At 36.3% G+C, this 22,269-nt stretch overlaps 1 protein-coding gene and 1 pseudogene across 1 annotated transcript; one reads left to right on the top strand and one right to left on the bottom strand.

The window, feature by feature from the left end:
- Positions 1-5,208: 5,208 nt before the first annotated feature.
- On the bottom strand, positions 5,209-5,617 carry LOC149209053 (transcription factor MYB106 pseudogene; annotated as a pseudogene).
- A 6,444-nt stretch (positions 5,618-12,061) lies between these two features.
- On the top strand, positions 12,062-16,620 carry LOC149209052 (uncharacterized). The gene is made up of 3 exons (XM_089394200.1): positions 12,062-13,296; positions 14,702-14,985; positions 15,436-16,620. The coding sequence occupies exons 1-3, from the start codon at positions 13,107-13,109 to the stop codon at positions 16,306-16,308; spliced, it is 1,347 nt and encodes a 448-aa protein (XP_089250326.1). The 5' UTR covers positions 12,062-13,106; the 3' UTR covers positions 16,309-16,620.
- Positions 16,621-22,269: the final 5,649 nt, after the last annotated feature.

The following is a 22,269-nucleotide window of genomic DNA, read 5'->3' as shown; positions in this document are numbered from 1 at the left end:
CACGCAGAAAGGAGTATCTGCGTTATCTCGTTAAGTGGAAGGACCGTCCAATGGAGGACAGTTCCTGGCTCGACGAGATACAGATTCGGAAGGCAGGCTACTCGGTGGAAGAACTCATGGAACGGAGCCATGAGATCTCTCTTTTACCCCGGCAGCCTGATGCAGGAGCATCTGGTCGACAGGGCGAAGACCGAGAAGGGGCAGACAAAGTTTCTGAAGAAGATTGGGAAAGATGAATATTTCGACAAATGGACAGCAAGACTGTCAGAGTTCTTATTGTTTTTTTTTATTTTGTTCTTCCAAGGTCAACTACAACATTTGTTTCTAATAGCTTAAGTTTCTATGTAATCTGTTCTGTTTTTAAATTGTGGTAACAGGTCTTAATTAGAGTTGTTAGGGGACTGTAGTAACAGGTCTTAAACTAGAGTTGTTAAGAATTAGATAAATGACAATAATCAATGTAAGTCGTAAACCCTTATGGAACAGGGGAAACAGATAAACAAACAAATAGTCAAGTCGCATAAACTGATAGTAACTGCCAAGCAACTGTAATGTAGTAACTACCAAGCAATTATCTAACTGCTGGACTATTGTATAAAAAGACAGATGAAATAACCCAGACGGGTTCCGGAGCGAAGCATTGAAAAGAGAATAAGCAAAATACATTTTGTTTCCTTCATAAATTGTTCAAGTGCACAATTAAATTCAAGATTGCAAGATTTATGTCCTCTAAGATAGAATACGCATGCATATACAGTCCTGTTCATTCCATTCGTTACAGACAAATACAGTAACCAAGTTTCATTACTCCAAAAGAAAGCACACATACATATATTTCTGTTCATTCCATACATTGCAGGTCGACACAGTAACAAAGTATCACAACTCCAAAAGTCTCATGACCAGCCGAGGCCGAGAGCGAGTATAAAGCGAAGAGAGTCAAGCAAAAAACGCAAGATACGACGGTCCACAGTCAAACTGGTAAGCAACAGCACCGAGTTTCATATTTATTACATACCACTGTGTAAATATCTTGCAGGGTTATAAAATTCCCATGACCTGAAAGTACTGTGCAACGAGGACTCGTTGGTCCCAACCACCAAATAAACGAATACACAGAAACCCTCCTATCCACAGCTACAGAACGACCGAGCAACGAAGATACATTGGACCGAGCCATTAAACGAAAGTATTCATAGAAACCCTTCAAGCTACGGCTACGGGTTGAAACATTACAAAGGCCAGACTCTATATCAAATACAGACCACCGAAGCAAGCAAATACAGCAAAGACGAAGAACCACAGAAGAGATTAAGTTAAGAACAGGGCTACCCGGAGGATAGACAGTCGAAATCCCTGCAAAACCACGGGACCGGTCACCTGCAACCACCACAGCAGAGCCACGTTAGGGTCATAATCAAATCCAAACCCACGCAACAGAAACAATACTAAGAAGCTGTAAAGGAGATAACAGAGAGTAAAACCCTTGTATGGCTGAAGGGGCAAAGCCATACCTGTAGTGAACCGACCCATAAGTTGCAGAAACAAAGGGACACCCTGACCACAGAGGGGCTGTGAGGGTTAGCATCATTTCGAGCAGAGATTAAAGACATATAGCAAAGAACAAACCCTCACCTGGATATACAGTGCCGAATGTTGGACTAGAACCAGAGACGGAGCCGAACACCTGAGAAAACCACTGAGAGCAGAGCGACAGAGTAAAAATGACCAAATGGGCGCGAACCGGCAGTGAAAAGGTAAAAGCGTAAAGTTAGGGTTTGGTAAACTTCGAGACGGACAGGTGTCACTAGAGGAGGAAGAGTGAGTACCGTGGGTTGATTAACAATCACCTACCTCATAAATTGCAATCACACCATATCTTAAATCAAATAACAGTGCAGGTCCACATAGGACTGGGTTAGTGTGGGACACGTGGGCTGGGTCCCCATCACATAGTCTAACTAATACATGGAATGGATTTTTTTGGGGCATTTTTTTCTGATTAATTTTAACCAAAATATGCTAGGTATTTTTTAAAACTCTAGTTGAAGCTGTTTAATCTATAGAATTTGAGTGCCATGGGGTTTTTCAAGGTAATGAATCCATTTATGCATTCAAAAATGTATTTTATCGTCAAATTCTAGTGTAATTTCATCTATAAGTTAAACTTAATATATATAGAGAACTTGGACTATTCAATGTTTTAACTTTTTTCATCAATATATGACAATACAATTTTTTGAGAAATCTTTATTTGCTATTATACTAAATGTATTTTTGAATGTATAAATAAATACATGACTTTGAAATACCCATAAAACACTCAATCTATAAAAATTCACAACTCAAATATATCGTTCTAACAACTTTTTCACAAATTAAACAAAATTAATTAGAAAATATATCTATATAAAAATAAAATATAAAACACTAAAACTATATTTTTTTAATATAACACTCACTTTTATATTAATTTTTTTTTATACATCTCTCATATATATTAAATTATAAAAAATACCTCTCCACCACAAACTAATTTTACAATTGAATTACAACCATTTATCATTTCTATATATCTTCCATTAACAACCAAAATAAACAAGGGCGGCTGCGACGCAGCGAGTCCCTGCATCAAGTTGACTTAGCGTCTCAAGGCATCGTTAACAGTGTGAAGACATGCAGGCGAGCGGCCAGGCAAGCAACTCTAGCTCTCAAACTCGGCCAGGCAAGCAACTCTAGCTCTCAAACTCAAAAAGAGAGGCTGCAATTTTCCAGTTTTGTCTTAGAACAAAGAGAAATTTTCTTAATTTGCACGTTAAACTCCCTGCGAATGCAAAAAATAGCAAAAACTCTTGCTTGCAGAAACGAAGGGAACGGTTCAGCTTCATCTGCCATCTCCAGCAACTTCTTGAGCAATGATACCAACGGACATCTCCAGCAGCAACTTCTTGAATCAGTGAGAGTGGATTTTCCTGCGACACAAAAAAGCACCAAGCTCATAGTTAGACATTTTGAAAAATAATGCAGATACAGATCCTGTTAACGTTATATATTGAAAGTAATGACTGTGAGGGCTCTAAATCTTCATTAAGGATCCAGTGTGTATGCTTTATTTACTATTTTAAAATTTGTATTATTAATGTATACAGGAAAACCCCGGGACTAGTTTTACAGCGTAGTTTATGTTCTAGGCGAGTCTGGATTGAGAGCAATTCATGCAAAAAAAAGATGGTAGTCCTGTCTGTTGTATTACAGGCATCACCGATTTTGGGGACTGTACAGTGTGTTGTTGTGATTACCAAGCTACTTAATGCACCACCGCCACCGCCACCCTCTGTCGCATGATCAGAAAACGTTAAACTCCCCAAACCACATAGAGCACCAGTAAACCATATCTAGTTATGCTATTATGGCATTACATACGTATTTGCGCTTCAAACCCTTCATATTAAAAAAGAAACCGATGCATAAGAGAATGCGTATGAACATCTATGTACACTGAACACTGAAAATTTGTGATATTCAATAATGCAGGCAGCCAATTATTGCAATTGCATTTCTAACAAGATTTAGAAAGCATGCACATGGAAGATTTCCTGTGAAAAATGTTCTTCAGAATAAAATAACTCTATGGCATGAATTCCCAACGACGATGTGGAAACAAGCTATTTGTGAAGTTTTAAAACAGTAATCCATATCTGTGAAATATATACAAGAAACCAAAACATTGAGATAAACCATGATTAGCCCAGTTGAAAGGGGAAGCTTTTTCTCAAAGAGTCCTCTCGTATTCAGAAATACTGGCAGATGCGCATTATTAGACAACCACGAGTCTACGAAAGACCACAAACCCAGCAGCCTATCCCAGTAGCCTTGTCCATGTGATGGTTCATGTTTATGCTTATGGATTTATTTTTGTAAGTTGTAACTGATTATATATATGACTAGATATATCAATAACCTAACTAGGCTTGTTTGTATTTACGAGTTTGGTTCTGGTTCCGTTTTCTCTATGAAATATCATAGATTGATGAGACTTCTGATAATCTTTCATGCAATCTCTTATGTCTAGTTTGGATAAGGCACTTCTTGAATCGAGCCACATCTCGCAAGGCAAGAGACGCCACGTCACAAAAGGAGGTCCCACCGTCCTGTGGGAGTGTCAAAGCAATAAGGCACCCACATGATTGTTTTTTCATGATGAACACAGCCACGTATCGCTCATGCAGAAGCATTTCATTCTTGTGAAGACGATGAGAAAATATGGTTTAGCCTCGACGCAGATTTTAAGCTTCGGGCTATCAATTTTATTTGCCAGCGTTCATGGACTTCCGTGGTAGAATCTACCGTGCTGGTGTATTGCATTTTCACGAGAGAGATTTGGCTCGAAGTTTGGTAGTATTTGTATCTGATGCTTCAGTACCAGAAGGGATGGAGGATTTACTCAGAAAGCGAGTAGCCAGACAAGGATTTTATTGCCTTCGCAAAGTCCGCGAGTGACCCATTTCAGTTCATGGCGCTGACTCTGTGTAACAGAAGAGTGGGTGCTATCAATAGCCTTCGTGAGTTGAATACCACCGCCAATAAGAAATTACTTCGATGATTACTTGTAAGATATTTTGTATTCTAGATGAATTGTAAAAGAGATTTTGGCTAGAATGCATTTAACCAGGCTGTGGAAATGGATGCAGTCATATCCACACAAGATTTTGACAGGGAGAAGATCCAAAATGCATACAATCAGACAGACCTCTGGTTTGGCCGGATTTCCCAAACGGGACGAAAGCAAATACGATGCTTTTGGCGCTGGACATAGTTCTACCAGTATCTCCACTGGACAGGTATTTGGGGCTGGAATGAACAGTTGGTTACAAGAATTATATGGGTTTTCAGGTATGGCAGTTGGGAGAGATTTACTGAAGAAAAAAAAACCATGTGGTGGCCGTGATTGGGGATGGAGCCATGACAGCAGGACAAGCTTACGAGGCTATGAATAATTCACAAGTTTCGCTGCCAACTGCCACACTAGACGGAGCTGCACCGCCCGTAGGAGCACTTACCAGGGCTCTCACAAAGCTCCAGTCCAGCAAAAAACTTCGCAAACTCGGAGAAGCCGCCAAGGTAACATTTTACATATATTTGTCCTGAAAACAAGTGGAATTTTGTTTAGATTATCTGGGTTTATTGAATTTATTTTGATCTTAGATGTTAAGAATATTTTGGAATCAGATAGTTATAATTAAGGTTATTTATTCCACCTACCTCATGTATGTCTGATTGTGCAGCGTGCAGCTGGATAATGGTCTGCTCTTCTTGCAGGCTGAATTCGGTCTGAGATAATTCGTCCACCGCAAGCGGCAGCTTTTTCCACACCGTTGCAGACCTGCAATACAACAAAATAAAGCCCCACGAGCAAATTTGTGAAACATCCTTCTGTTACAGGGAATTGAACGCTAACACAGATCTATGCACAGAAGTCGTTACCTGCATTGACTGGAACGGATCTCCAGTTGCCAAGGCCGTGTTGCTCGATGTATGCCAGCAGCTTCTTGTCTTCTTCGAGAGTCCAGGGCCCTCTCTTCACTCCAGCTTTGTCGCAGCACGGTGCACAGCCCATGCTTCAAATTTAAAGAACTGAAAGAACAAAAAGAAGTTTCACAGTCCGGGAGCCTGGCAGCACAGCGGCGGGACTCGATCGTGTGCGGGAAGCAAGAGAAGCAGAACATAATAGAGTGGCGAATGAGCAATGGAGTGGTGCGTGCATAGAATAAATAAGCGGCGACATCAAACTACACAGCTGCTGTCCATGTAGCACGCACAACCCCTGCATGCACGGACACCTGCACACCTGCAGCACCAACACCTGTTAACATCAAAGCTCAGCATACCTTGCAACCAAAACAAAGCACCCGTTACCCGTTAGCATATCCTGCAAACGAATTAATGTTAACATTAATACCAAACCGTGACGGTTAACGATAATGAACAGGTCACAAATTTCCGAAATAGCCTAAGTTTTGGCCTCTCCCGCCTCGGGAAGAGGCCAAATAAGATGGCAGTCCTTCGGCATCCTGGCGGGGAGGGCAGACAGCCTTGAAACTTTGATTTAACCTTGATATAACCGTCGTATAACAGAGAAGCAAAGGGGTGAAGTAATGCTAAGTAGGGGTCATATCGATTACTATAGTCCCTGCCGGATGCCAGATGGCAGGGACTAATAAAAACATACCAGATAAACCACCAACTTTTTATCTCTTTTTGTTTTTTTAATCTAAAGGCATCACTCTCATTTCACCCTGAGACATTGTCCATTTAAATTATATTGTAGGATAATCCTAGATTTTAAGAGTTAAGATTACTTAATCCAAAGTATTGGTGAGTTTTTAATATGTTTAATATCTTTAAAAACAAATTAATTTTGCAATTTAATTATAACCATTTATCATTTCTATATATATATCTTCCATTAACCATCAAATTAAGTAAAAACATATAAGATAAACCCATTCTTTTTTAAAGCTAAAAGCATCAGTTGCCTTTCACCATGGGACATTGTCAATTTAAATTATATTGTAGGGTAATCCTAGATTTTAAAGGTTAAGATTACGTAATGCAAGGCGTGTGAGTTTTCAATATGTTTAAATTGATATGGGTAATTAAAAACAACAATTTTGACTCATTTGTAAGTGCATTTCGTTAAATTTAAATTATTAAATTTGGAAACAGTATTATAAATTTTTTAATTGGCTGGTTACTTTTTATTTAATTTTTAAATTTTTTTGATATATAATAATATAATTATTAAAACATGTTTTTGTGCAATTCAATTGGTCAATTTAAAATCTATGAAATTGTGGAAACAAGATAACTTAGAATCAAATTTCTTTCAAAGTGATTTGGTTTATGACAAGGAGGATAAATTTAAATTTCTCTTTAAAAAATAATTAATTAATTAAAAATTAATATAATTACGAAATACAATTAGCAAAGAAGATAAATCTTTTTATTTAAATGATGGTTCAAAAAATTGATATAATTTAACAAAAGAACGATATATAACATTTTTACCAATGTGCCTAAACTTGGTCATAGAAACTATTGCACGATGGTTAGAACAATAATTGACATTCTTGGAAAGAGTGCACATAAATTCTCATTTGCTTGCATAAGGAGTTGGAGCTTGGATCACGAGATCTAGAGAGATGCGCTTGGTGTTTTCAAAGGTTCCATTGCCATTCAACGAGATATTTCATGGGCATTGCCCCTTATCCCTAGCTTTATTCTTAATGTACAGGGTTATATCGTTAGCACATAGAGTTTAGAGTTTAAAATGTTGAGGTGGTTTGTTGTTTTTTTTTTGATTTTTTAAAATTTTTGGTGTTGGAATTTGGCGAATTTTTTTTAGGGAAATTTTGATTTCTGCTATTTAAATTAATTTTTTGATTGTATATATGGATTCAGCTCTTGCAAAACCCCTAGGGCATTTGGATTGTGCAGGGTTTTAGAGAAATGAGACCGGAAAAGCTTCCAAAAAAATTCACTAAAGACAACTCGGTTTGCGCATAGTAATTTATATTTATTTTAGAATAATAAAAACCAAAATAAAATTATTAGAAATGAGACCGTAAAAACCCACCTGAAAAGCTTCCAAAAAAACGCACTAAAGACAACTTGGTTTGCACATAGTAATTTATATTTATTTTAGAATAATAAAAACCAAAATAAAATTATTATACATACATTATCGTTTATATACATCAATTCAGTAAGTTATCCTTTATTTATATCAATAGGATTAATTTTTTAATTAATGTTAAATTAGTTAAATATGAAAAGATTATGAAATATACTTAGTTAGTTAGTTTGTTTTTTTGTTTTTTTTTTTTTATAAGTTATCGTTTATTTATATCAATAGGATTAATTTTTTAATTAATGTTAAATTAGTTAAATATGAAAAGATTATGAAATATACTTAGTTAGTTAGTTTTTTTTTTTTTTTTTGATAAGTTGGGTCTTTTACATTATGATTAAATAAATATATAGTAATTTTTTTTTTGTTTATTTACAAAATCCACCAGTAACATAAGTTCAAATTTTCTTTGTTAAAAGTATTATGGATAACCATAATGTCTTTCAAACTTAAATTAAAACTCTGAACTAACAAAAAAACATAAACTGATAACCATAAACATAACAACTCCCCGACCTATCTTTCTCATCAAATAATTAGCTTAGTTGATCATACTTCAGAAGGAGAACCCACTTATAAAGGGAGTTGTTGTTCATTATCATTGTCTAAAGAAGAAATATCGTAATTCCCCATAGCCTTTGCAAGCTTTGCGACTTTCTTGTTAAGCTTGTCAGTGTTCTCCACAATTTGAGCCATGTGTATTATCAACTCCCATTGTATGCCAACTCTATCAATAAGAACTCTACCCATTAGACTTTTGATGTTCCAATATATTGATCGTCTACATGTAGGATGAGGAGTGAGCCCTAGTAGATCTTCCTACATTAGGAATCTAATCTCTGGTTTATTTGTTAACATGTATATCAAGAATAAACCTAATGTCTTGCCAGACCTGGTCTACCACTTCTAAGATAACTCTCTACACCAATTCAAGAATGATGTTTTTGTATCTGTCCATTATGATAAGGGAAAATGATTGTGCATGGGTTCGAATAGTAATATGAGGAAGGGAGTTGAAGGTCTGGGAGGGACCTAGTCATTCTCTTCTCCCTCCATGATGGGAGGTTAAAAGGCGACACCTAAGCATGAGTCCAAACAACCTAGAGTAAATTCCTTGGGGAAAGGAAACACAAGGGGGGGGGATGAAAAGCATAGATCAACATAGAAAGGGGGGAAAGTCAGGGTAGAAAGGAGGGAGGCCAAAGGGAGGGACCTTGAAAGAGGAATAAAAACTCGGGTAGAGAAATCAGAGATAAACTAGGAAGTCGAGAACCCTAAAAGAGAGGCCTAGAGGGCAAGAAGGTTGTGTAGAGGCTTAAGGACCAACTAAGAGCTCCATGTAGAAAATTCCACCAAGGATTAACAAGCCCAGAGAGGGCACATAAAACCAGAATGTAATGAAATCAATCCTTGAAAAACACAAATACTATCACATCCACCACTAAGGAGAAGTTCAGTATATAATGAAGAATATTACAAACTTGAGACTATTCCTCTGTAGTTGCAGTGCTTTTAATTTTCGTGTTCCAGGCTGACCAACTTCCAACTAAGAACAACTATGACCCCTACATGCAATGTTATCTCCATCCCTTGACTTACATTTGTCTACCAAGTTCCTAAACTTTATATTCCTAAGAATGGTAAGTCTACAAAAGACATCAATTTCCCATATGATCCACATATGAGGAGCTCCTTGAGCAGCTAAATAAACTACAAGCCACCCTTCCCTAACATACTTAACCCAACCAATATCATAATATGCTATTATCCACCCAAATTAGTTCATGATTATTGCTCGTAGGCTCTACAAGTCTACGTGCATTAGGGATTGTCCTCTCTAGACACCCACACATCCAGAGCCATCACCTCCAATGTCTCCCACACAAAATGCAGATTAAGTTGTAATTGTAGGTATAATGACAAACATGCAAAGTGCCATTAGTCAACGCTCTATCCCCCTGGATTAATTGCTTCACACTCATATCAACTTGCGGACGCTGACCCTCCGTATGCAACCCTCCTTGGGAGGCATTTTGAAATAACGTTAAGGGTTTCACCATATATATATATATATATATGATTACCTTTCTCTATTATTTAATTCTTAATTATAAATTTATACATATTTTTTATATGGTTACTTTAATTGTAGTTTAAATTTTTAATGTAATGATTTTTTTGATTAAATTGTGATTTTTTATTTTAATTTGTATTTTTTTTTTGGTGGCACTACATATTCATCATGTCCAATATATCACCTTAATTGTGGTGAAGAATTAAACTAGTGACTTCACATCAAAAAATGCCTTAATAAAACACCCTCTATCCAAAACTCTGTCAAAAATAAATTCAACATCTTAAGAAAACCTTATAACACTTAAATTATACGAATTTCATATCTTTTATAACAAATATTTCGGCATAAATCACATGCAGAGAAAATCTGTCGACCCGTTTTGAACCAACTAGTGTGGTTCATCGTCAAACAGATCCAGCCTAGCATGTTAAATAGTCTGAGCAGAGCCTCTAACGGCTGTCTTGACTAACGGCTAGTTTTGACTATAGGACTAGGGTCAAGGAAATTAGTCATATTAGGTGACAAAAAAATATAAATATATAAAAAATAAATTAAATGTTGTTAATGGTTAGTTAAAAAGGGTTATTGTTAATAATTAAAAATTAAAAATTATAAGTTATTTAGTATTATGGTGGGAATTAGTTATGTAAAAGACGTTTATATGATATATGTATAAAGTTATATGTATATATATCTCAGTAGATCTCAGTTTCACAATCTTTGTTACAATAGTGACCTTCCTTTTACAATGTCAAAATTATAGTGAGCTGGGAAGGCTTCTCTCCAAGCTTTTTGAGTATAGGAATAAAATCTTAAATCAAATTAAATAATTTGTTTTTAGGTCCGATAGACCAATGTTTGGTCTTAGGGGACGTTAACCATCATCATCATCATCATATATAAATATAAAGTAATATTCAAAGTTAGTTAAAGATAATGGAACGAGAGAATTAAGTTAAAAAATAAAAATAAAAAATAAAATAAAATAATAATAAAATAAAATAAAATAAATAAATAAAAATGAAAAATAAGCATAATAAATAAATAAATAAAATAAAACAATAGTACAATAAATAAATAAATAAAAATGAAAAATGAAAAATAAGCATAAAAATAAATAAATAAATAAATAAAATAAAATAAAATAATAATAAAATAAATAAATAAATAAAAATGAAAAATGGAAAAAAATAAAAATAAATAAATAAATAAATCAAGCGAGCGACACATTCTGAAAAGACGAAGGATCAGAACCGGAATAAAAGAAAACTACAGAGCCAAAAGGAAAAACCCAAGGAGGAAGGTAAAGACACGGCTCCAAAGAAAAAGATCCGCGAAATTAAGGGAAATAAGATTAGGAAGGAAAAACAAGAATCCAGCAGCTACTGATCTTCCAGCCGTAATCTCTATTGAAATTGTTGGACTTTCTTTCATATTGTTTATGATTATAATAAATTTTATTACATTTTAAATAAAATTAATAAAAACACATATGATTAGAGTAAAGAATTTGAAATGCATAATTAAATAAAAAGTATATTTAAAAATGAAAGGCCCACATAATGAGAAAGACGAGGCCCCTCAACTTTTCAAAACCTAACTACATTAAAAAGTGGAAACTCCCATGAAACGACAAAGGAAGAGGGTATGACCGAAAACACAGAACGAAACATTATTGCTCATAAATTATTTGCTCGCGATGTCGAGAGACCGGCGAAGAATTTGCAGCGCCGTTGCCGTTCACCGTCCAAAAACCGGGCAAGTTGCTCCCCGTCCGGCAGGGACTCTCGCCTTCCCATGAGCCGCCGCGTTATTACCGTACGCTGCCCGCCGACCGGTAGCAGGTGACGTCCGCAACTCATCATTTACTTTACGGCAAATTTTCTTTTTCGCCTTTTATCTGGAAGTCAACCGCAATTTTATTAACCGCCAGTCTACGTCGGATTAATTCGCCTGTCCACGTCGGATCCGAAATCATTTTCCCGAGACCTCTTGGCCACGCGTGGCATCGCCGGGCTTCTTACGTGGAAAATCCGGAGCCATCTGATTGGCAAACTGTAGGTCCAGGCAGAGGAAACAGCAAAATGGGTATTTGATTCTCGGTGTGAAAACGAGATCCAGTTGGTTTTGATTCAAATAAGGTGAGCGTGTGTGAATTTAATTTATTTCCATTTGTCTTTTTGCAGTTTCTGGCGTTATGGAAGGTGGGATTCTGATGGAATTCTGGTGGGTTTGGCAGGGATTAATCCGCTGGATCTTGAACAGGTGGACTGGTCGATTGAAGCCTGGGATTTTTTCCAAGGTAGGTAAGAGTATATATGAATAGTGATGCCTGCAGGGACTGAATTGAATTCAATTGAATTGAATTACGCGTATATAGTTCCTTGTTGTACACGGTTGTGGTGTTCTTCTGACCGCAGGCTCTTTGCTCTCACAGTTTCATACACACAAAACTATGAGAGGGAGCAGGCTTATATCTGGACAGGGAGCATGAAATTGGGGTTTTAATTTCAAGAAAGGATATAAGTATATTCATTCATTTGTTCATTCATCCATCAATGGAGATGTGATTAGGATTTCAGGGGGATGAACTTTTGTTTTGTCTTTTGCTGTACAGTGATCTATGTGTTCAGAAGGGTATAGATATATTTGGAGTTAAATGATCTCAGGGGAACTATGAATGAACGCAATTACTCCCAGGACTGACAAGGGGTGGAGATTGCCAGTCTACGAGGTCTAGGTATAGTGCAGTTTGTATGTTGTACTGAAGTGGGTGTGGGTGCAGCAGGCCTGAGGGGCCAAGAGGACTGAGGATCATAATAATATACATAATCCCCTACATGATCATGCAAAATCCAAATAGCTCTTTATCGATCTTAGCTCCAAGCCCACAAAATAAACTCCTTTCTGTTCCCCTACCCCTCTGAGCGATTTTCTTTCTTCTCCTGACAACACATATACTCACGCACGCACGCATACTCTTGCCCCTGCTCTGCCCTGCTCTCGTTCTCAATAATAATACACACACACACTTCCGACACCAAGCAAGCCTGTCTATGGTGATGCTTTTCTTACACATGTACAGAGGGGAATCCGTTTCAGTCTGCCACCGGGATTCATCCGTAGTGATCTGCCTGCCCCATCCATCCCATCGTTCCCGTCCCGTTCTCCCACATCTCACAACACCCGTATAAGAAGTCAACACCCACACCCCGTCTCCCACCAGTTCTTTTCATCAATTTCTTGTTATTATCTGGGTAGGGAGGGATTTATCCTCTATCAATTTTCACAGTCCTGAATCTCGAAACCAGTGGTGGCAGCATTCAGCAGATTTCAGAAATGGAGGGCTTGAATTTTACGTATGCGCAGGACAAGGGTGACACACAGCTTCCCCCAGGGTTCAGGTTTCATCCCACTGACGAAGAGTTGATCACTCACTATCTTGTTAGAAAGGTCCTTGACAGCAACTTCTCAGGCCGAGCCATTGCTGAGGTCGACCTCAACAAGTGCGAGCCCTGGGATCTTCCAGGTATTCTTTCTCTCAATTCTTTTTGTCACTGCTAGAACTTTCATATGATACTTCTTTTGTAGAGCTTTCAACTCTAAAACCAAAGAGCCTTGCCTTCTTCTTTCAGCAGGTCTCTTCAACGAACATGCTTTTAGATTACCTGTGTGATGTGTATGCCTTTTTCTCAGCTTTATCCCCTCCTCACCTGTGAGTTGTTTGTAGGTGAATAAAAAGCTTCTATGGCATCATTCTTGAAATTGTTTCTGCTAGGATAAAACTTGGCATCTTTTTCCATACAGCTCAAAAGTTCAGATGTCATGAATATGCCACAATAGTTTGGTTCAGGTACCTATCCATGTATAGTATACATATTTTCAAACAGCTATAGAGAAGCAGTTTTTTCCATGAACATAATCGTTTAGTATGGTTGCTTCTTCCCTCAACTTTCCTCTTCTATGGAACTTTACTGTGACAGATATTTTCATCTTGCAACTTCTTGAAAGTGCTTTTTCCACCATAAAATCTCCCATCTCATTTCACATACACTACATAGATATTCTTGTATGCTGTATATATGGAGGATTACACAGCATAGACATATTGTATACTGTGTATATGCAGGATTACACAGCATAGATATTATTGTATACTGTATATATGGAGGATTACACAGCATAGACATATTGTATACTGTGTATATGCAGGATTACACAGCATAGATATTATTGTATACTGTATATATGGAGGATTACAGACCATATATATTCTTGTATATTGTATATATGTAGAGGATTGCATAGCTTAATGAAATGTCTAATTGCATTTCTGGATGGATACACACTAGATATCATGCTGTATGTACTTTGAACTGCTCCGTACCCATATACTGCAATGCTTCAGATGAATATTCATATAGACTGTATATACTTTGGATACATGTATTTATTATGTGTTTGTCCCATTAAGAGAGTTACTTCGGAATGAGGATTTTAAAATTTCGAAGCTTTAATGGTGGTGTCTGGAGGGCCTATGAGGGTTTGATATGAAGTAAGCAGCAGCCCTTCCGCATGTGTGGCAGATTGCACCTTTGCCTCGGAAGCCTGAACGCTTTCTAGGTCTTGGAGCCATTCAATAGGCTTATGTTATCATAAGCATCTAGACATGAATATATGTTCCATGAATGAACGTATCTCACGTGAGAACTGCATCAGTCCGAAATACTACACAATAATATTAATAAGCAGCTGAACGCATATTCTCTGAACACAACTCGCATGCTTGAGCAGTATTTGATTAGAGTTATGGGGTGGGCATTCAATGCATGTATCTTCACAGAGATCACACACGCCTTGAAATCTTCTGGGTGGATTTTGTGGCACGGATGTAATGAGGGTTTTGATGCTAATTCTCTCTGTGGTTGGTGCAGAGAAAGCGAAGATGGGTGAGAAGGAATGGTACTTTTTCAGCCTCAGAGATCGCAAATATCCAACAGGGCTGCGCACCAACAGAGCCACAGAAGCGGGCTACTGGAAGGCCACTGGGAAGGACCGAGAGATTTTCAGTGCACGAGGTTCTTCCCTCGTTGGGATGAAGAAAACCCTAGTGTTTTACAAAGGCCGAGCTCCCAAGGGAGAGAAGAGCAACTGGGTGATGCACGAGTATCGCCTCGAGGGAAAATTTTCGTACAATCAACTTCCCAAGACTTCCAAGGTAAATACTTCGATACCACCATCCAAATTCTTACTCTCTGTACCTTCTCACAACGTTTCCAATGTTTATATTGTGTACTTCTACAAGGAATATAGTTTCTAATCGAATGTATAAATACTGTAGTTTCTAATCAAATGTATAAATACTGTGGTTTCTGTAAGAGCATGGCTTCCAAGCTCACAGTTTTAGGGTCTGCAACTTTCCAAGCTCACAGTTTTAGGGTTTGCAACTTTGCATTTGTATGTTATCATTCTATATATCTGTGTGTAAACTCATGTTTGTGTTGTTGGGTTAATTCTATATTGCTGTGCGTTTCTATTTTTTGTTTCATCAACTATTGCTGTCTATACTCCATACTATCCTTGTATATACTGCATGCATAAATATATGGTTCTTAGGCCGTTTATTATTTAGGTTTTGATTTATTTCTGATCATCTTTCTATGAACAGGATGAATGGGTGGTTTGTCGTATATTTCAGAAAAGTATAGGAGCAAAGAAGAGTTCATCTGGATTCAACAGAAGCTCATATCTTGACGTTGGGTCTCCTTCCTTGCCCCCATTATCAGCAGTCAATGATGAAAGTGGATCTCTGGAGAGTGAAGGATCTGCAAGGGAGCATGTGTCCTGCTTCTCCAATCCACAGTACAACAACAATAACAGTGGCTTCAGGACCCCTAGTCATCATCTACAGCAACAGAGAACATCTGCAGATTCTGCAGAACTCTCTGAGATTGCCAGCATTATGAGGAGCACCGCTCCTTTCATACACAACATGGTTCTAAATGACCCAAGGCTCAGCATGAATAGCATTAACAGGTCTAGTCCATTCCCTCCATTTCTGAATCTGAGACAAGAGAACAACCATGTCCCACAAGCTCCTTTGCTTTTCTCACAGTTGGCTGCATTCCCACCAAATTCCATACCTACAAATGTGAGCTTCCCAATGGAAAATCAGGCCCAACTCCATAGCCTCCTTCCAGGGTTACCCCAGAATAATCTCCTGAGGGCATTATTTGATCAATACAACGATCCTGGAACCCTAAAGCATTGCAAGTTGGAACCTTCTTTTGGTCCACAGCTAGACAAATCTGGCAAAGTTGAGTCTGCAAGTCAGTGGGTTGAGAGTCAGCCACGACCTGAAATCAACGGGCTTCCTCAGCAGATGCAGCCTCAACCTGCACTCTCCCTTCCTCATTCTGACACGTGTTTGGGTACTGAAATAAACTCTGAAATTGTTTGTAATCGTCTTAACCGCCCATTTCAGGTAGGCCCTTCATCAACTACTAGTCCAGTGGATCTGGACAGCTTCTGGGGCTATTGATTTCACTCCACCCAGACCATTTCTATCGCCAAAAGCTGCAATATGTAAATATAATCTACGAAGGCTTTTGAACAAAGGCTTGGACCAAAGAAACACTAAAGCACATCTGGTTTTGATTGGCCTCTAAGTTGCTGGTGATTATGTGTTAAGACACAATATCATCTATTAGAAGTTAATGATGTGTTTAATTCGGCTGGATTGGTAGAAATTCTGATTTCTCAATGTTCTCATTGTTGTTTTTGATAGGAAAAAAATGTAAAATCTTAGACTCTCAGGCCTTTAGCAGACCTGTGATTCTTTGGCACTTGAGCAATTTGATGCTGGTTTTTTTTATCAATAGTGTTGAAATCATCTATGTGCAATCTGGTTTGTATGTTTCTCTGTGTTATCTTTCTCAAAAAATAAAATTAAACCCACGTAATTCTACGTACCTGCTGCCACACGCTCACCACACGCCAATGTTAAAGTATCATAGATCACAGACCACTAGGATATATATATATATATATATAAAAAGCCATGGCTGAACAGTTGCAATTATTCTAAGCTGCAAGTGGCTTTTCGAAGAATTGATTCATTATTCCAATTTGCAGGCCAATCTCGTAATAAACCTTGAACGCGAAAAATAATATGTGTGCAACTATTTTTATTCAATTATAGCGATGCTGGATACTGTAGCCATTATTTTTCTTCGATCTATATCTTGGAATTTTCCGTGTATTATTTTACATATCCAGCTGAGCATTTGCTGTCTGTTTGACGTCGATCAAACAAGGTGGCTGATCTCATCTGATAGCTACATAAACATTAAATGTCAACGTCTCTGTATATTATTTGTGATAGAAGTTGGCCCGTTTAAACTTTGAATCAGTTAAATATATTTTCTCAGAATACCAAACACCCAATACAGACGTTGCTTTTACTTGTCTTGATTTTTTTTTAAATATACAGAATCTCATGGTGACGGCATTCATTCCTATTCTTGTCTCTACCTAGGTAGTCCCACTTTGCTTTAGGGGAGTAGGTGGGACTGGGTCTCTGATATTTCTGCAAATGGCTGCGTTTTTATTTTTGCTTCTTATTGTAAGCGAACCCCTTACTGCATTTATGTTCTATATTTGTCATGGAAGAGGTTCACAAAAAAACTATGTACTAACTGTAATCTAAAACAGGAAAACAAAGTATTGGGCAAAAACAAATTATCATGAAAGCAGATTAGTGCTTGTCATTTATCTAGTATAAATAGAAAAAAACTTTTGCACATCGAAGATTTTGATGGAGTTCTTTGTGACTATTTTAGTGTGTAGTGTTCTCGTGCTTTTCATCTGTCTGATATAAATAGAAATACAACTTTAATACAGATTTCCAGGGAGTTCTTTCCTTTGATTCTGGTCAACTAATGGAGATTTCGAATTCCTTCAAATGCTTAATTGATTAATGAGATTGCCATTTATTGGTTATATATTTAAAGCAAACCTTTTTTTACTTGAAGTCTTATATAAATTCACTATATAAATAGTTATTATTGTATTTTTTAATGATATGGAAAGAAGACAAATGCCTTTTAGTTATTGTATTTTTAATGCATTTTCTATTGGAAAAAGTCAAACGAGGTGTTGAGGTAGAGCGATAGGTTAGCTAGTTATTGTATTTTTTTATTAATATATTGTGATATATGAAAAAGTCAAATGAGGTGTTGAGGTAGAGGGATTATTTAGTTGTTTGTATTTTCTAATGTGTTCTTTATATTAGAGAAAGGTCAAATAAGGTTTTGAATAAAGGGATTGGATATGAATAATAATTATAATATAAATGAAATATAATTTAAATGTATTATAAAAAGTTAGGAATATAAAGGTCAAATAAGGTTTTGAATAGATGGATTGGATATGAATAATAATTATAATATAAATGAAATATATAATTTAAATATATTATAAAAAGCTAGGTTTAGGTTATTGAGGGGTGATGGTTTGAAGGGAAATATGTAGTTTAATATTTACTTATTTTTTATTTATTTATATAGTTTATTAAGTATATTTTTATAAAGGATTTGCAAGGTTAAATTTTTATGTTTATAAATAAGTTTATATAAACAAAATATAACAGCAAAATAATAATAATTAAAATAGATTTATTTTAATTTTAGATCTACCAAGTTTTTGGAGAAATCAAATTTCTCAATGCAATTAGATTTTTAAAAAGGATTTGCAAGGTTAAATTTTTATGTTTATAAATAAGTTTATATAAACAAAATATAACAGCAAAATAATAATAATTAAAATATATTTATTTTAATTTTAGATATATTAAGTTTTTAGAGAAATCAAATCTCTCAATGCAAATACTCTTTTTAAGTGTAAAATTTGAGAAAATGTTTGCATATAGAGATATTTGATTCCTTTTAAAACTTGAGAGATCTATATTGGTTTGATCAACACGCTAATAAAATGTCTTATTATAAAAAATTTTTAGCTCACTTGTTTAGTAAAATATATGGAATTTTTTTGTTATCAATATTTTTAAAAATGTTACATATATCTTTTTCTCTATACACCATTCACACATACATTACATATATCTTTTTCTCTATAAGTCATTCACACATACATTTAATTATTTTTGCTATTAATATATTTTAAAATGTTACATGTCAATAAGAAGAACAAATCTATATCATATATATAAATTAGAAAAAAGCTTATTAATAGAATGAAACTCTCTCTATATATGATATTAATTTATTCAACAAGCATAATGAAATATTTGATTTATAATCCGCATTAGACTCTTTATTTGTTATTAATATTTTTTAAATATTATATATAAACGTCACATTAAGAATGGAATAAATTCTGTCTTTATGACAATGTAAAGTAAAAATATAAGTTTTTATTTTGTTTTATTTTTCTCTAGATATAAAATTATGTTATTTAGCACTAATAGTGAAATATTTGTTTGTTATTAATATTCGTTGTTTTAAATGATTCATGTCAATTGAACATAAAATAAATTACAAATCATATAGTATCGATAATATTATTTTGACATGCTATTTATCAAATCCATGTGAAATAGTGAAAAAATTACATATCTCCCTCGTACTAAAAGGTAAATTAATTTTAACGAAGGGGTAGTTGGGCTCATTTGTTCCCTCGCAGTGGAGTGAGAGCAATATGTCATGCAACTTGTATTTGTTGGTATCACAATATTACAGGTAGAGGAATCTTTGACTTGGGATGGTGGCATGAAAGATGGACAAATCACCATTCGCGATATATATAAACACATTTCATTAGGTAGTAATAAGGAGGTGCACGCAAGTTGGCTTCATAAATCTTGGCACAAGATACCTATCAAACTTAAATGATTTGTTTGATTCTTTGTACACAATAGGATTATGACTTGGGATAACCTTCTTAAAAGGAGTTTTAATGGCCTAGGAAGATGCGTATTGCGCTTTGAATATTCATAAGACGTTCAACACCTCTTTCTACATTTTCCATTTGCTTCTTCTATTTGGAATTGGGTAATTTAGTTGTTTTGCATACATGCAAGATGTGACAAGACAACATTAGAGGACTGTCTTTCCTATTGGTTCATGGACAACAAAGAATATTGTGCTCTACCATTCTACATACTCTGGGGCATTTGGAGGGCTAAGAATCCAATGATTTTCGAACACAATGCTCCCAACATTAGAAGTAGATGCTACAAGACAATCACACACTTTATGGAAATCAGTGCTCTTAAGGAGAGGCCAATTTGTAGGCATTGCCAATTAGAGACAATTTGGGAAAAATTTCCCATTGGGTGTTTTCGATGGTGTGTCTTCTTTCTGGAAATGTCGTAGTGGAGCATACATTGTACTAACGTTGGGTTCACACTTCCATTTCCGCTGGTACAGTGGTGAGGGTTCAAATAATAGAGAAATCTATTGACTCTATGGGGGGTTTTGCATTGCGCAATGTCGTTGGAGATGGACGAAATTGACATATTCGGGGATTCCAAAGTGATATTAATAGACTGGGTGTTTATGAGATCCTCCTTTGTGCCGCCCTCTCTCACATATTGGATGTGGCGCATTAGGATGTTGATCAGTACCTTCAAGAGAACCTCCTTCACTCACATTAATAGAGAACAAAACTCTGTGGCAAATGGGATTGCTAAAGAAGGATGCAATGGTGATCGTGGTAAGATCAAATTTCAGTGTTTACAAAGGGGATTCTACAACACTCGGAGTTCATCAAAATATGAATTTATTTTGCCTCTCTTTTATTCGCTCTATTTGTTTTGGTTTTTATTTCACAATTGATTCATGTAGTAATCCTTTTTTATGATAGGTTGGACATATGGAGGCACAAGTTGTAAGGTGGCTTATTTTATTATTGCACTATGGACTTTAGACTATATTGATGTATAAAAAAGATTTTCATGGGGTCATAGAATAATTATCTTTTTTTGTATATTTATGGAGGACTGTAGTTCCCTTGAAATGTAAAAGATATGGGAAAGAATTATGTATAAAGAAACTACTTTATCAATAAAAGTTAGTTTTTTTTTTTATACTTTCAATTACTTTATTTCTCTATATAAAGTTTGATGTAAAATTAGGGCGGGAATTGAATTATTTTATTTATAGCTGATATCGACTTTTTTTATTATTAGTATTTTTTAATTTGTTAATGTAAGTATTATTTTATTATTTTTAAATGTAACGCCACGTGACAACATCTTTGTCATACTAGGCCATATGGTGATTCTCAACGCAACCAAACCATGATGACCATAACCAACTCCCAAGTTTATTTTGCCCCATGGCTTCTTTAGAGTTGAGGGTTGGTCCCTCCCTCAATAATAATGAGGTTAGATGGACTACCATTTTGTCTTATCACCTTGAGAGAATATGACTTTTTGCGCTATAAGTGGAGTAACCAAGAAAACCACTTGAAGACCCCTTCACTCATTGTTTCCAATTTACCTTCAAAACTTTGCATGGAGTGTAGGATATCTTCATGGGTTGCCTAAGTTCTTTATCAAGCTTGAGCGACTATGGTCTTTACAAAAGTTTCAGAAAATTTAAAGAATTGCATCCTCGATGCATGAATGGATTGGGTCTAAGATCCAACATTGGACCTCTTCAAGGGTTTAGTTCTTTGTTAGGTCCTTCCTCTTGTCCTCCACCCCCTTCTCTAGCTCCTTCGTTGCTCTTTTTGACCCCTTTGGGCACTTGTTATGGTATAATTTTTTTTCTTCCCAGGCATCTCCAACAACGCTATATGGGTGGGTGGGATGCGTGGAGGAGGCCTTCCAGAAGTTGTTCCTCTTCCTCCCACCTTTGGTTTCATTGCCACCCCCTGCCCATCCAACTTTGGTGATCTGAGAACCTCCCAACAAATATGACCCAGAAATGCGGTGTACCCTTAATTACCCAAGGTTGGCCTTACTTGGAACGTGCCTTGGGGCAGGCCTATGCCTCGCCAAACCTCTATTCCACACCAAAAAACCTTAAATTCTGTAAACCCTTAGAGGACAGGACAAAGAGTCCAAAAATCTAGCAAAGTACAAAGCAAGAGAGTATGCTCACTATATGATCCCCTCGTGTCAGATGGAGTTTCTTCCCTATCATTTATAGATGGGTAGCCCTTTCTATTATCGATAAAATTTGTCTAGTCATAATGTCTCCCTTAGAGACCATCTATGGACCTAAGATACATGTTGCTCCTTACCTAATACGTGCAAGATTGAAATGTTGAAACTTCATGCACCATAATGGCATTATATTAGGGAGGAGTTCTCCTCTGAATCATTCCCCTGCATGTCAAATCTAAGTGCCACAATCATCCTCTAACTTGGGAATGGTGTAGTTGTGTGGTCACGCAAGGAGGTGGACGCACAATACATGGAGATGGTTGTATACCCTATGATCACCCCATCCAAATGAAATTATATATTATTGCC

The sequence above is a fragment of the Pinus tabuliformis genome, chromosome 1_2 (assembly GCF_031772625.1).
Source record: "Pinus tabuliformis cultivar Carrire ecotype Pingquan chromosome 1_2, CPIR1, whole genome shotgun sequence".
NCBI lineage: Eukaryota > Viridiplantae > Streptophyta > Pinopsida > Pinales > Pinaceae > Pinus > Pinus tabuliformis.
Note: the sequence above shows the minus strand (reverse complement) of the source record. Positions and strands in the feature narration are given on the sequence as shown.

Excerpts from the sequence above, each read along its gene's own strand:
- LOC149209052 (XM_089394200.1), top strand. The coding sequence starts at position 13,107 with ATGGAGGGCTTGAATTTTACGTATGCGCAGGACAAGGGTGACACACAG. Across the intron at positions 13,297-14,701 it reads CGAGCCCTGGGATCTTCCAG|AGAAAGCGAAGATGGGTGAG; the intron begins GTATTCTTTCTC and ends TGGTTGGTGCAG. Across the intron at positions 14,986-15,435 it reads AACTTCCCAAGACTTCCAAG|GATGAATGGGTGGTTTGTCG; the intron begins GTAAATACTTCG and ends TTCTATGAACAG.